General features: G+C 36.9%; 1 protein-coding gene across 1 annotated transcript in view; it reads left to right on the forward strand.

Moving 5' to 3' along the window:
* LOC128657430 (sulfotransferase 6B1) overlaps window positions 1-16628 on the forward strand; it is a 117360-nt gene that overhangs the window by 11941 nt on the left and 88791 nt on the right. Inside the window, exon 2 of the mRNA XM_053711782.1 lies at window positions 6917-7029. Within this exon, the coding sequence (XP_053567757.1) occupies window positions 6917-7029 (113 nt within the window). The remainder of the gene's footprint in view (window positions 1-6916; window positions 7030-16628) is intronic.

Here is a 16628-nt window from a genome sequence, read left to right on the forward strand (position 1 = left end):
CACAAAGAAAACCAATGAATTCTTTACTTTAAATATCTCCTCTGACACTTCTGTGTCCAATAACTGGGAAGCTTACAAATGCTATATACGAGGGGAACTCGTAAAACACACCAAGAGACAACGCCAACAAAGAACGACCTATTATAACACTCTCACTACTAAACTTACACAATCCGAACTAGCTCATAAGCAAAATCTGCAGTCCCCTCAACACTATGCAGACCTGGGAAGACCTGAGCAAATATCTCATTAAAAACGCCCATCTGCGACTAAATTCTTTACCGAAAGCAATAAGACAGGACGTATGCTAGCTAGATCCCTTAAAAAGAAGAAATTTAAAACGTTTATAAAAAACGTCAAAGGACCCTCAGGCAATACCCTCACTGATAGCACAGCCATTGTCAATGAATTTGCCAACTACTACACCTCCTTATACAATTAACAGACACCAGACCCTAGTACTAAAACAAGCTTAATTATTGATTACCTCGCTCATGTCCACCTACCGTCTCTAACAGCTGAAGACTGTTTCATATTCAGGGAGACTTAGCAGCCATCAAAGCCCTACCACCAGGTAAAGTCCCAGGCCCAGACAGCTTCACTCCAAAATACTACCACCTGTTCACACCTCAATTGTGCCCTCATCTTCTTGAGCTATATATCAATCGATTGATTAGACCAGCAGCTTTTCCCAACACTTTCTCGAGGTGCCAATATCGGTAATCCCCAAGCCCGGTAAACCTTCTGATAACTATCGTCCAATCTCCTTACTAAATATAGACATCAAGTTATTACACTAAGATATTAGTTAACCGTTTAAATAAAGTACTGCCATATTTGATTCACACAGAGTAGGTCGGCTTCATCCCAGGCAGGACAACTCTATCCGTGTACTCCAAACCCTTTATACAGCTACTAACAGAAATCTTCCCATAATTATGCTTTTTACTGATGCTGAGAAGGCCTTTGACAGGGTGGACTGGGAGTTTATGTGGCCGGCCCTGTCGAAGTTTGGCTTCTCTCCAATACTTGTTAATAGAATCAAAGCCCTCTACGCCAACCTGTCAGCCATTGTACATGCAAATAACACGTCCTCCTAAATTCCCCATAAAAAACGGCACCCGAAAAAAGGCTGTTCTCACAGTAGAGACTAGTAAAAATGTAATTTACATATTGTAAGCATTTCTGATTAATCGGGCCAAATTCCATTCCTTTTAATATTTGGTTTAGATCTGATGCATGTGGCATGCATCAGATCTTACCCAAATATTAAAGAATGGAATTCGGCCCGATTGATCAGAAATGCTTACTATATGCAGATTACATTATTTTTACCATTCGATTCCCACTTATATCTATTCCCTCTCTCTTGAAAGAACTTGACACATATAAAAAAGTTTCAAACTTTTCCATCAACATGGACAAATCAGTCCTCCTACTTATCTATCTGCTTGAAAATGAAACCACCTATCTAACGCAAAACTCCAACTTCTCGATCAAGAACTCTTTACACTATCTAGGCATAAACTCCCAACACGTCAGACTTATATAATCTCAACTATCTCCCCTTAAAAGTGGAACCCTGCAAACTCTTAGATACCTGGCACAAGCAAAGCCATCTTTCTTGGATAGGCTGAGCGAACACAGTCAAAATGACTCTACTTCCAAATTATTTATACCTTTTCCAGGTTCTTCCCCTTGACCTGCCTATTTAATATTTACCGCCACAACAGAAAATGATAGAAACTTTTATATTGTCCTACCCCAGGACAAGAATCTAAAATTACACTACTTAATAAAGATGATGGTGGTCTAGGGATCCCCAACCTGACCAGTTACTTTCGAGCAGCTCACCTAGCTCGTATAATGGCTTGTAACCACTCCATACCATCTAAAACCTGGGTCCAAGTTGAAGCTTCTCTTATAAAGACACCCCATATGTTGGATCCCCATAAAGTATAGACCTTCATTATGCAAATCCAACTATTATATAGCAAGCTTACTTAGAATATGGTACAAAACCATCCAACTCCATAGAACTGTTAAACAACCTGCTCTTTATACAATCAGAACTACTACAACTACCAGCGTTATCTGACCGACCCTGTACTTTACCAAGCATCCTACTATTTTAGGATGGACTATTTCGAACCCAAGCTCCCACATCTGGTGGTTCTGCCCCCCTTCTTAAACCCTACTGGGAAACCGTTATCACCCACATCAATTATATACTGGGATCCACACTGGAACTCCATCTTTCAATGATAATCCTGAATAACCTGCCAAAAATTCCATGTCAGTACTGTAGAAAACGGTTTCAATGCATGCTAAGATGTGCCAAATGATAGTTCCTACGCCCCAGATGTGGCTACAAGAAGTAGATCATGTCCTATCCTTAGAAAAACAATCACTATAGCTTCCAGGGTAAATCAGATTAAATTCTAGACATTATATTCATATGGGAACAGAAAACATTAAAATAAACAAACCTCATCACAATCTCCAACATAGGTATTTCCATTAATCATATCATCTACAGTAATTATAGAATTAACCAGCTCATATACTTCTCATTCCTTCTTCTACCTTCCCTTATTCTTTCTCCCCTCCATTCCTACCCCTTGACCCCTCCCCTGCTTCTTTCAGTCTACTTCACTCACAATCCTTATTGAATGTCACTATTTATTATTAGCTAACTTGTATTCATAATATGTTGCACGAAAATGCTATATTAAGAGGTACTCAACCCTAACGTCTCTTTATATATCCTTTTGTAAAGACAGCTCTCACCTCATTACAGAGACTTATGTTATATTCCTGATAAGTATGACTGTTCTACTTGTTCTTTCTCTCCCTTGTTTCAACTACTTTAATTGTACGATGATGTTATCGCTATATTGTTGAAAAATGTAATAAAGATATTTAAATGGAAAAAAAGGACATGGTATTATCTGATCTGTTCTGCTGAAAAAAAAAATCTTTTTTTTTTCCCCCCCGGTAGTTTCACATTAAAGGAATATGAAACCCAAAATTTTTCTTTTGAGATTCAGACAGAGGATAACATTTTAAAATAGTTTCCAATTTAGTATTATCAAATTTTCTTTGGGCTATATTACAAGTGGAGAGCTCCACTTGCGTGCAAGCGACATTAGTGCTCCACTTTGTAATACCAGTGGACGATAGTGTGCGCTGGTATGACAAGTAAATCACAATGCAAACGCAAGCTCGTGTTCGCACTGCTAGGAAGCATTGCGCTCACAACAGCGTACTTCCGTAGGCACCTATGGGAGCCTCGTTCTGATGCCGTCAGAGACATGCAAGCGATATTAGTGCTCCACTTTGTAATACCAGTGTACGTTAATGTGCGCTGGTATTGCAAGTAAATTGCAATGTAAATGCGAGCTCGCGTTCAAATCGCTAGGAAGCATTGTGCTCACGGGAGTGTGTTTCCATATGCTCCTATGGGAGCCTCGTTCTGATGCAGTCAGAAATGGCATCAGAACCTTGCGCAGCGAATATACATATATGTTTATGTGTTAATATGTGTATATTCACATATTAACACATAAATATATATGTATGTAAGCATATACATATATATATTTACACTGCGGTCTATGGGAACACACAGTTCCCATAGACCACAATGTAAAGGTACTTTTCAGTGCTGTTATTTTTCAAACACCCCATTCCCACCAACTTTGAAGTCCCAAAACTGCCTAGTGTAGTGATTGTTTTCTGATGCCGTCTCTGATGAAGAACGAAGCTCTCATAGGAGCCTATGGAAGCAGGTTCTAGTGAGCGCAATGCTTCCCAGCAGTACGAACATTGCTGTGAACTTGTAATACATTAGCGTGCGCTGGTATTACACAGTGGAGCGCAAATATCGATTTCATGAAAGGCAACAAAATAGGCAACAAAGTTAAAAAGTTTTTTTATTAGTTTATAGGTAAAATTAATCATTTGGATTTCTATTAGTTTATTCAATTATAACATGATATACAATGGAAAATGATGATGTTTTCTTCTCTCTTCGTTATATTGAAATACAACTTTGTTCTTTGAGAAGGTCATATCGTTAATTGATACAAAAGCAATACAACTAGGACTTCTACAGGAAATATATAAAATGTACATCACAACATATTGTGTTTTGCTTTTCTAAATGTATTGTTATTGTTTTCTATATTTTATTGTATCTGTCTGTAAAATATAAGATATTACTATGGTTATAATCTAATATTGTAAAGTGTTTTTGACCTTCAATAAAGAAAATGTAAAATTAAAAATTAAATTATAAATAAATAAAGAGATAAAGTCCAAACTAATCTCAAAAAAATAAATACAATTTTAACCCCTTAAGGACAAGGCCATTTTTCAATTTCTTTCCCTTAAGGACCAGGGCTATTTTTAAATTTCTGCGGTGTTTGTGTTTAGCTGCAATTTTCCTCTTACTCATTTACTGTACCCACACATATTATATACCGTTTTTCTCGCCATTAAATGGACTTTCTAAAGATACCATTATTTTCATCATATCTTATAATTTACCATAAAAAAATTATAAAATATGATGAAAAAATGGAAAAAAACACACTTTTTCTAACTTTGAACCTCAAAATCTGTTGCACATCTACAACCTCCAAACAACACCCATGCTAAATAGTTTCTAAATTTTGTCCTGAGTTTAGAAATACCCAATGTTTACATGTTATTTGCTTTTTATGCAAGTTATAGGGCAATAAGTATAAGTAGCACTTCGCTATTTCCAAACCATTTTTTTTTTCAAAATTAGCGATAGTTACATTAGAACACTGATATCCGTCTGGAATCCCTGAATATCCCTTGACATGTATATATTTGTTTTTAGTAGACATCCCAAAGTATTGATCTAGGCCCATATTGGTATATTTCATGCCACCATTTCACCACCAAATGCGATCAAATAAAAAAAAATCGTTCACTTTTTCACAAACTTTTTCACAAATATTAGGTTTCTCACTGAAATTATTTACAAACAACTTGTGCAATTATGGCACAAATGGTTGTAAATGCTTCTCTGGGATCCCCTTTGTTCAGAAATAGCAGACATATATGGCTTTGGCGTTGCTTCTTGGTAATTAGAAGGCCGCTAAATGCCGCTGTGCACCAGATTTGTATTAGGCCCAGCAGTGAAGGGGTTAATTAGGTCGCTTGTAGGGTTAATTTTAGCTTTAGTGTAGTGTAGTAGACAACCCAAAGTATTGATCTAGGCCAATTTAGATATATTTCATGCCACCATTTCACTGCCAAATGCGATCAAATAAAAAAAAATGTTCACTTTTTCACTAACTTTGGGTTTCTCACTGAAATTATTTACAAACAGCTTGTGCAATTATGGCACAAATGGTTGTAAATGCTTCTCTGGGATCCCCTTTGTTCATAAATAGCAGACATATATGGCTTTGGCATTGCTTTTTGGTAATTAGAAGGCCGCTAGCCGCTGCGCACCAAACTTGTATTATGCCCAGCAGTGACGGGGTTAATTATGTAGCTTGTAGGGAGCTTGAAGGGTTAATTTTAGCTTTAGTGTAGAAATCAGTCTCCCACCTGACACATCCCACCCCCTGATCCCTCCCAAACAGCTCTCTTCCCTCCCCCACCCCACAATTGTCCCCACCATCTTAAGTACTGGCAGAAAGTCTGCCAGTACTAAAATAAAAGTTGTTTTTTTTTTTTTTTTTCATTATTAAAAAAAAAAAAAAAAAAAAAAGATATTCTGCTGTGTAGGATCCCCCCTTAGCCCCCAACCTGCCTGATCCCCCCCAAAGAGCTCTCTAACCCTCCCCCCACTAACTATTAGCCACCATTTTGGGTACTGGCAGCTGTCTGCCAGTACCCACTTTGCAAAATAACTTTATTTTTATTTTATAAACCTAACTTTTTCTGTAGTGTAGCTGCCCCCCTCCATACCCTACACCCTCCCCCTCCCAGATCATTCCCAGATCACCCCAGATCACCCCTCTTCTGCACCCGCCACCCTCTCTCAGCAAAAACAAAATCCCCAGCAAGTTCAGCAACTGCCTTAGATTGCGGGTGCGCGCGCACAGGCGCATGCGCGCGCACCCGCCCCTCACCTCCAGCACGCGCTCCCGTGCGCACCCGGCATAGAGGACAGCCGGAAGGAAGTTCCCAAGTGATGGGCCGCCCACCCACCTCCCCTTCAATAGCTCCCACCCACCAACGATCGGCACCATCACTAGCCGATGCAGAGAGGGCCACATAGTGGCTCTCTCTGCATCGGTGTGCCTAAAAAGGTATTGCAGTCACTGCAATACCTTGAAAGCGGCTGGAAGCGATCAGGATCGCTTCCAGCTGCTTGAAACCCTTAACGACGTACAGGGTACGTCTCTGGTCTTTAAAGACCAGCTTGTGTAAGACGTACCCTGTACGTCATGCGTCATTAAGGGGTTAAAATATTTAAAAAAAAAAAATAATAATTATTCATATAGAGCATGCAATTTTAAGCAACTTTCTAATTTACTCCAATTATCAATTGTTCTTTGTTCTCTTGCTATCTTTATTTTAAAAGCAGTAATGTAAAGCTTAGGAGCCATACCATTTTTTGTTCAGAACCTGGGTTATGCTTGCTTATTGGTGGCTAAATGTAGCCACCAATAAGCAAGCTCTATCCAGGGTGCTGAAGCTAAAATGGGCCGGCTCCTAAGCTTGCATTCTTGCTTTTTCAAATAAAGATAACAAGAGAACAAACAAAAATCGATAATAGGAGTAAATTAGAAAGTTGCTTAACATTGCATGCTCTATCTGAATCATGAAAGTATAATTTTGACTAGACTATTCCTTTAATGCCAAATGCTTATAATCTGTACATTGATATAAAATTGTTTAATTAATGTTCTCATTTCAATTTCCTTAGGAAGTAATTGGACTTTGCAACTGTTAGGACACATGGTAAAATGTGTCTACAATAAAGAAATACAACCAACAAGTCAAAGAAGAATAGAATTTGGAGCTCCAGACAAATTTCAGGTTTGTGTAGTAATGGAATTACAAATGCAGTATGTGAACCCGAAAATCACTTTATTTATTTAGGGCTAGAATAAGAGTGGAGCGCTATTTTGCGTTCCTGCTTTCACGTTAACTTCGCTAGACAGAGGCTTTTTGCGCACGGCGGGCTGTGCTCATGTTACAAGTTGAAAGTAAAAAGTTAGTGCGAGAGCGAAAACCCAACGCACACAAAACTTTATAATATTGCAACCGCATTAAGGCATTCTTACATAGACTTAAAGGGACAGTCTAGTCAAAAGTAAACTTTCATGATTCAGATAGGGCATGCCATTTTTTTTTTTTTTTTAATTGTTTTATTTATAATCCAAGTCACTGTCCAAAAACAATATCAACCATTTTGAAAACATGGCGTAATCAAAAGATACAATAAATTTGACAACATAGTACTATGTTCATTTATACATGTAGTTAAATTTAGGCTAATCATCACATTAATGAACACAAACATTTTATTTTCCTACAATGCTTGGAGTTTTTGATTTTCAGTATAACCCCCCCCCTTGTTCCCCCCCCCCCCCCATGCGAAGAGAAAACATAACAAAAAAAAAACCAAAAAACAAAAAAAAACAAACGAAAACAGAAAAAAAAATTACCATCACTTTCTTCCTCCTGAAGCTTTACCAGTTCCCTAATAGAACAATTTCTGTATTTCTAAAGGGGAAGATTATATAATCTATTTCTGCAGCCGGAAAGATTTTTAAGAAGGCTGCCCATTTATCAAAGAACCTTTTAATGTCTTGTTCATTATTTATATCCGCGTTTCTCTGGTCTAAAATGCATTGTTTTTTCATGCAGTTTTTAATTTCAGTAATGCTTGGCATTGCATGACTTTTCCACTTCTTACAGATTAAATACCTGGTAGCAAGAATAGCGGAGATTATTATTTTTTCATCAGTTTGCTTACCAGGCTCTTCCTTAAGGCAGAGTATTATCTGATATATTGTCAAAGAGACATAGCCTATCTTAAGCACCTTTTTTAGCCAGTATTCGAGCCTAGCCCAGAGATTTTTAATCTTTGGACAATACCAAAACATATGTATTAAATCAGCTGCCTGATACGAACATTTAGGACATTTATTAAACCCTACATTCACACATTTGAAACCTCTCTCGGGGGTAAAATATGCCCCATGAAGGAGCTTAACATGTGCCTCCCTCCAAGTTGCAGAGAGCGTTACTTGTGCAATTTTTTTAATTGACAATTGAATAGTTTTAGACTCAATATTACTCTGAGGGATTGCTGTATTCCAGTAGAGGGCAATCTTTGCCAGTACCGGTTCTCCTTTATTTGTACCCAGAAGATGATAACATGGTGCAATTGACATATGACCATTTCTTGTTAGAGCAAGCCAATCATCGAGTTTACCTAGTCCCCATTCCCAACCAGCTTTCTTAACTAGGTCCTGTGCAAAATGCCTTAATTGCAAATACGCAAAGAAGTCTTTATTGGGCAAATCAAAATCTCTTTTTAATTCCTGGAATGTTTTGATATATTTTCTCTCTTTATCAATTATTTGGTATACCTTGGTTAACCCCCGATTATGCCATTTCCTAAAGACTTCGGAATGCAATCCTGATTGAAAAATAGGGTTACCTATTATAGGCAAAAGACAGGTAGCACTATTATTAATTGAAAGAAAGGTTACTATCTTGTGCCAAGCTTTAAGTGGGTTAAGAATTGTTTTAAATCGTTTAATTTCTGAGGGGATTTCTTTAGGTACTAAGTGTATTAATGCAGATAGAGAATATGGGTAGCAGACACTGGTCTCGAGATAATTATTCAAGACATAGTTATTAGATGAGATCCAGTCTGTTACGACACGAGCCAGAAAGGAGAGGTTATATAGCCTTATGTCTGGTAAGGCAAGACCACCATCCTTTCTTGGTATTGAAAGTTTCATAAGAGATATCTTTGACCTCTTATTCTGCCATAAGAACTGTATAAGTGAAGTATTGATTGAACGTATATCCTTACCTAATAGAATTATTGGTGTATTTTGAAGTATATATAAAAGTTTTGGAAGAAGAGCCATTTTAAAAAGGGCAATCCTTCCAGAAAGTGATATTGGGAGATTTTGCCATAACAAAAGCTTTTCTTTGATCATTTTTACTACTGGGGGTATGTTCAATGTATAGAGATCTACAGACCTTGTCGGAATATGAATCCCTAGATATTTAAAAGAATCTTTTACTTGGCGAAAAGGAGTTTTTAATATTGAAGTTTTATTTTTCCTGAGCCACACTATCTCTGATTTTGTCATATTTACTTTGTATCCAGAGAATGTACCAAATTGTTCCAAGATCTGAAAAAGTTTTGGTAAGTTCAGTTTGGTGTTAGCCAAATAAAGCAGCAGATCATCAGCATACAGACCGATTTTTATTTCGCAGTTACGAATTTTTATACCATCCAAATGATGGCGTATTTTAATTGCCAGAGGTTCAATGGAAATATTAAATAAGAGCGGGGAAAGAGGACAGCCCTGCCTTGTTCCTCTACCTAACAAGATAGAGGGGGAAATGTTGTTATTCACTATCAATCTTGTAGATGGGTGTTTATATAGATTTTCGATAAATTCAAGAAAATTACCTCTGATGCCAAATTGTCTTAACGATGTTTTGATATGTTCGTAAAATATTGAATCAAAGGCTTTTTCAGCATCTAAGGAAATAATAGCAAGGTCAGGTATGTCCTCCCCCCCGCTAGTTAAATTAGATAGTACCTCAAAATATTCTGTCACCAATAGGGCTTCCCTAATTTTTGAGGCTGAGTTGCGGTTATTTAGAAAACCTGCTTGATCAGTATGTATAATTTCTGAGAGGGGTCTTTGAAGTCTAGATGCTAGAATTGCAGTAAGAATTTTGTAATCTGAATTTAACAGTGCAATTGGTCTGTAGGATTCCTTGTATTCAGGGTTTTTTCCGCCTTTTAATATCAAAGTTGTGTAAGAATTGGTAAATGAAGAGGGGATCATTTTACCACTAATAAAGAAGCTGTTAAAGAGCGTGCAAAGATGTGGGGTGGCTTCACCAATCAGGATCTTATAGAATTCACTAGGCAAGCCATCTGGACCTGCTGCTTTATTTGAGGCAAGCTTGGATATTACTTTCTCTATTTCTTCTATGGAAATAGGGACATTGAGGCTATCAGCCATTTCTGATGTGACAGTAGGATACGTGATATCTCTCCAAAAGTCATCAGATGTATGCGTATCACTTGTTTTAAATGAATATAATTCCTGGTAATATTCATTAAATGCAGCTAGTATGTCTAGCATGCCATTTTAAACAACTTTCCAATTTACTTTTATCATCAATTTTGCTTTGTTCTCTTGGTATTCTTAGTTGAAAGTTAAATCTAGGTAGGCTAATTTGTTAGCCCTTGAAGGTTGCCTCTTATCGGAATGCATTTTGAAATTTTTTCACAACTGAAGGGCTTTAGTTCACGTGTGCCATATAGATAACATTGTGCTCACGCCCGTGGAGTTACCTAGGAGTCAGCACTGATTGGCTAAAATGCAAGTCTTTCAAAAGAACTGAAATAAGGGGGTAGTCTGCAGATACTTAGATACAAGGTCATTACAGAGGTAAAAAGTTTATTAATGTGTTGGTTATGCAAAACTGGGGAATGAGTAATAAAGGGACTATCTATCTTTTTAAACAATAAAAATGCTGACGTAGACTGTCCTTTTAAATTGTGCATAAAAACTGCAAAAAACAAAGAACCATACTCGTAGCTAACCTGATTTATTCAAGAGTGTTAAAACCGAGATGAATTATGAATATTTCACATTTCAGAATATGTTTGTTTTATTCTTAAATAAATATTTATAATATATATATATATATATATATATATATATATATATATATATATATATATATATATATATATATATATATATATATATATATATATATATAATTACATATAGGTATAGATATATATAAGAATATCTATTTAAAAATACCTATGTGAAGAACATTGGAATGGGCAATATTTACAGTAAAACAGTAAATACATAGTGAAAGCCATTATTAAATATTAATATTGAATTTAAAGGATTTTTCATGTTTTTAGGTATCTTAATGCAAAGTGCACCAATGCAGATATATATATATATATATATATATATATATATATATATATATATATATATATATATATATATATATGTGTTTGTGTGTGTGTGTGTGTTGTATACTGTATGTGTGTATTTATGTGTTTATATGTGGTATGTATGTAAATACATACATTTCATATACATTTAGACATGTGTATGTATGCATATGCAGTGGCTAGAAAAAGTATGTAAACCCTTTAGAAATAACTGCATTTATGTATAAATTTGTCTTAAAATCTGGTTTGATGTTCATCTAAGTTACAGTAATTAACAAACACAATCTGTTTTAACTAATAACACACAAATTATTTTATTGTTCTTATACATATTTGATATATCATTCAAATATTCATCTGTGTCCACTTGAATGTGTCCAAATTAAACTAAATTGGAGGAGTGAGTTAGAGCTACTCAAACATTTTGAGTTTGCTATTCACAAAATGCATATATTGATGTGAACAATGCCTCACAAAGAAGAGCTCGCAGAAGACCTGGAATCAAGAATTGTTGCTTTGCATGAAACTGGAACGGGTTACAAAGTTATCTCAAAGAGATTAGATATTCATCTGTTAACTGTTAGACAAATTGTCTATAAATAGAGACATTTTAGTACTGTGTGTCCCTAGAAGTGGCCATCCAGCCAAGATGACTCAAAGGGTGCACTGCACAATTCTGAATAAGGTAAAAAAGAACACTAGAGTGACAGCAAAAAACTTGAAGAAATTATTATTATTCTTTATTATAATTCTTTATTTATAAAGGGCCAACAGATTCCGCAGCGCTGACCATGGGTACAAGGATAACAGTACAATGGAGAAACAATATGATAAAAGACATTTTACAGACAAATACAGGGGGAATTGAGGGCCCTATTCCCGTGGGAACTTACAATCTAGAAATCATTTGAACTGTTCAACATCTCTGTTCATGAGTCTACAATGTGGAAAACATTGAACAGACATGATGGCCATAGCAGAACACCACAAAGAAAGCCACTGTTTTCCCAAAAAACATTGCTGCGTGCCTGAATATTGCTAAAGACCACCTTGACACCCACAAAACTACTGGAAAATGTTTTGTGAACTGAAGAAACTAACGTCTAGATTCCGAGTTTTGCGTTATGAGCTATGCGGTGCTACCGTGCAGTTTTTTCTCACCGATCACTTACCTGCAGCGCTGGTATTACAGGTTTTCATAAACCCTGCGTTAAAAGACAAGAAGTGACCGTAGAGCAAAATTTTGCTCCACACTACAAGCACTGCTTAAGTCAGCGGTGAGCTGGTCGTACATGCTCGTGCACAATTTCCTCATAGACATCAATGGGGAGAGCCGGCTGAGAAAAAGTCTAACACCTGCCAAAAAGCAGCGTAAATCTCAGTAACGCAGCCCCATTGATTCCTATGGGGAAACTACATTTATGTTTACACCTAACATGAACCCCGAGTCTAAACACCCCTAATCTTACACTTATTAACCCCTAATCTGCCGTCCCCGACATCGCAGACACCTACATTATTCTTATTAACCCCTAATCTGCCGCTCCAGACACTGCCGCCACCTACATTATACTTATGAACCCCTAATCTGCTGCCCCCAACATCGCCGACACCTACATTATATTTATTAACCCCTAATCTCCTGCCCCCAATGTCGCCGCAACCTACCTACACTTATTAACCCCTAATCTGCCGTCCCCAACGTCGCCACCACTATATTAAATGTATTAACCCCTAAATCTAAGTCTAACCCTAACACCCCCTAACTTAAATATAATTTAAATAAATCTAAATAAAATTCCTATCATTAACTAAATTATTCCTATTTAAAACTAAATACTTACCTATAAAATAAACCCTAAGCAAGCTACAATATAACTCATAGTTACATTGTATCTAGCTTAGGGTTTATTTTTATTTTACAGACAAGTTTGTATTTATTTTAACTAGGTAGAATAGTTACTAAATAGTTATTAACTATTTAATAACTACCTAGCTAAAATAAATACAAATTGACCTGTAAAATAAAACCTAACCTAAGTTACAATAACACCTAACACTACACTACAATTAAATAAATTACCTACATTAAATGCAATTAAATAAATTTAATGAAATTAGCTCAATCACAAAAAACAAACAAACACTAAATTACAGAAAATAAAAAACAAATGACAGATCTTTAAACTAATTACACCTAATCTAATAGCCCTATCAAAATAAAAAAAGCCCCCCCAAAATAAAAAAAAACCCCTAGCCTAGACTATCAATAGCCCTTAAAAGGGTCTTTTGCGGGGCATTACCCCAAAGAAATCAGCTCTTTTACCTGTAAAAAAAATAAATACAAACAACCCCCCCAACAGTAAAACCCACCACCCACAAAACCAACCCCCCAAATAAAAGCCTAACTAAAAAAAACCTAAGCTCCCCATTGCCCTGAAAAGGGCATTTGGATGGGCATTGCCCTTAAAAGGGCATTTAGCTCTATTGCAGGCCCAAAGACCTAACCTAAAAAATAAACCCACCCAATACACCCTTAAAAAAATCTTAATACTAACCTCCGAAGATTCACTTACCGGAAGAAGTCTTCATCCAAGTGGCAAGATGTCCTCAAGGAAGACTGCAGTAGTGGTCCTCCAGACAGGCAGAAGTCTTCATCCAGGTGGCATCTTCTATCTTCATCCTTCCGACGCGGAGCGGCTCCATTCTCAAGACATCTGGCGCGGAGCATCCTCTTCAAACGACATCTTCTTCGTAATGAATATCACTTTAAGTGACGTCATTCAAGATGGCGTCCCTTAGATTCTGATTGGCTGATAGAATTCTATCAGCCAATCGGAATTAAGGTTGAAAAAATCATATTGGCTGATTGGAGCAGCCAATAGAATGCCAGCTCAATCCTATTGTCTGATTGCATCAGCTAATAGGATTTTTTCTACCTTAATTCCGATTGGCTGATAGAATTCTATCAGCCCATCAGAATCTAAGGGATGCCATCTTGGATGATGTCACTTAAAGTGATATTCATTCCGAAGAAGACGTCGTTTGAAGAGGATGCTCCGCGCCGGATGTCTTGAAGATGGAGCCGCTCCGCGTCGGAAGGATGAAGATAGAAGATGCCGTCTGGATGGAGACTTCTGCCCGATTGGAGGACCACTTCTGCCGGCTTCCTTGAGGACATCTTGCCGCTTGGATGAAGACTTCTCCCAGTAAGTGAATCTTTGTGGGTTAGTGTTAGGATTTTTTTAAGGGTGTATTGGGTGGGTTTATTTTTTAGGTTAGGTCTTTGGGCCTGCAATAGAGCTAAATGCCCTTTTAAGGGCAATGCCCATTTAAATGCCCTTTTCAGGGCAATGGGGAGCTTAGGTTTTTTTTAGTTAGGCTTTTATTTGGGGGGTTGGTTGTGTGGGTGGTGGGTTTTACTGTTGGGGGGGGTTGTTTGTATTTATTTTTAAAGGTAAAAGAGCTAATTACTTTGGGGCAATGCCCCGCAAAAGGCCCTTTTAAAGGCTATTGATAGTTTAGTTTAGACTAGGGTTTTTTTTTATTTTGGGGGGGATTTTTTTTATTTTGATAGGGGTATTAGATTAGTTGTAATTAGTTTAAATATCTTGTAATTTGTTCTTTATTTTCTTTTATTTAGTGTTTGTGTTTTTTTTGTGATTTAGCTAATTTAATTTAATTTATTTAATTGTATTTAATGTAGGTAATTTATTTAATTGTAGTGTAGTGTTAGGTGTTATTGTAACATAGGTTAGGTTTTATTTTACAGCTCAATTTGTATTTATTTTAGCTAGGTAGTTATTAAATAGTTAATAACTATTTAGTAACTATTCTACCTAGTTAAAATAAATACAAACTTGCCTGTAAAATAAAAATAAACCCTAAGCTAGCTACAATGTAACTATTAGTTATATTGTAGCTAGCTTAGGGTTTATTTTATAGGTAAGTATTTAGTTTTAAATACGAATAATTTAGTTAATGATAGGAATTTTATTTAGATTTATTTAAATTATATTTAAGTTAGGGGGTGTTACGGTTAGGGTTAGACAGGTTTAAAGGGTTAATACATTTAGAATAGTGGCGGCGACATTGGATATGGCAGATTAGGGGTTAATAAATGTAGGTAGGTGGCGGCGATGTTGGGGGCAGCAGATTAGGGGTTAATAAATATAATGTAGGTTGCAGCGATGTCCGGAGCGGCAGATTAGGGGTTAATAAGTATAATGTAGGTGGCGGCGATGTTAGGGGTGGCAGATTAGGGATTAATAATATTTAACTAGTGTTTGCGAGGCGGGAGTGCGGCGGTTTAAGGGTTAATATGTTCTAGTGGCGGCGATGTCCGTAGCGGCAGATTAGGGGTTAAACATTTTATTATAGTGTTTGCAATGCGGGAGGGCCTCGTTTTAGGGGTTAATAGGTAGTTTATGGGTGTTAGTGTACTTTTTAGCACTTTAGTTATGAGTTTTATGCTATGGCGTTGTACCATAAAACTCTTAACTACTGACTTTAGAATGCATTAGAAATCTTGGAGGTAGAGGGTGTACCGCTCACTTTTTGGCCTCCCAGGACAAACTCGTAATACCAGCGCTATGGAAGTCCCATAGAAAAAAGGGTTTACGAAGTTTACGTAAGTCGGTTTGCGGTAAGGCCAAAAAAGTGTGCGGTGACCCTAAACCTGCAAGACTCGTAATAGCAGCGGTAGTGAAAAAGCAGCGTTAGGACCTGTTAACGCTGCTTTTTTAGCTACCGCAAAACTCGTAATCTAGCCGTATGGTTGAGTTTTTGGGAAGAACACAAAGCACTATGTATGGCATAAAAAAGCAACGTATACCAAAATTAAAACATCGTCCCATTGGTTAAGTGCAGTGGAGGGAGCCTCATAATTTGGGGCTGCTTTGCTGCTTCAGGCCTGGATTACTTGCCACCATCGATGGGAAAAATGGATTCTCAAGTTTATCAAGATATTCTAGAGGATAATATTAGGGTGACTGGGAGCTAGCTGAAGCTTAGTAGAAGCTGGGTGATGCAGCAGGACAATGATCCTAAACATCGAAGTAAATCCACTACAGAATGGCTTCAACCTTTTGGAGTGGCCCAGTCAGAGCCCAGACCTTAAAGGGACATGAAACCCAAAATTTTTCTTTAATGATTCAGATAGAGAATACAATGTTAAACAACTTTCTAATTTACTTCTATTATCTAATTTGTTTTATTCTTTTAATATCATTTGTTGAAGGAGCAGCAATACACTGCTGGTTTCTAACTGAACACATGGGGGAGCCAATGAAAATCGGAATTTATATGCAGCGACCAATCAGCAGCTAGAACCTAGGTTCTTTGCTGCTCATGAGCTTGCCTAGATAAACCTTTCAACAAAGTATAAAAAGAGAAGGACACAAATTAAATAATAGAAGTAAATTAGAAAGTTGTTTAAAATTGT

Source organism: Bombina bombina, chromosome 4 (assembly GCF_027579735.1).
Source record: "Bombina bombina isolate aBomBom1 chromosome 4, aBomBom1.pri, whole genome shotgun sequence".
Classification (NCBI taxonomy): domain Eukaryota; kingdom Metazoa; phylum Chordata; class Amphibia; order Anura; family Bombinatoridae; genus Bombina; species Bombina bombina.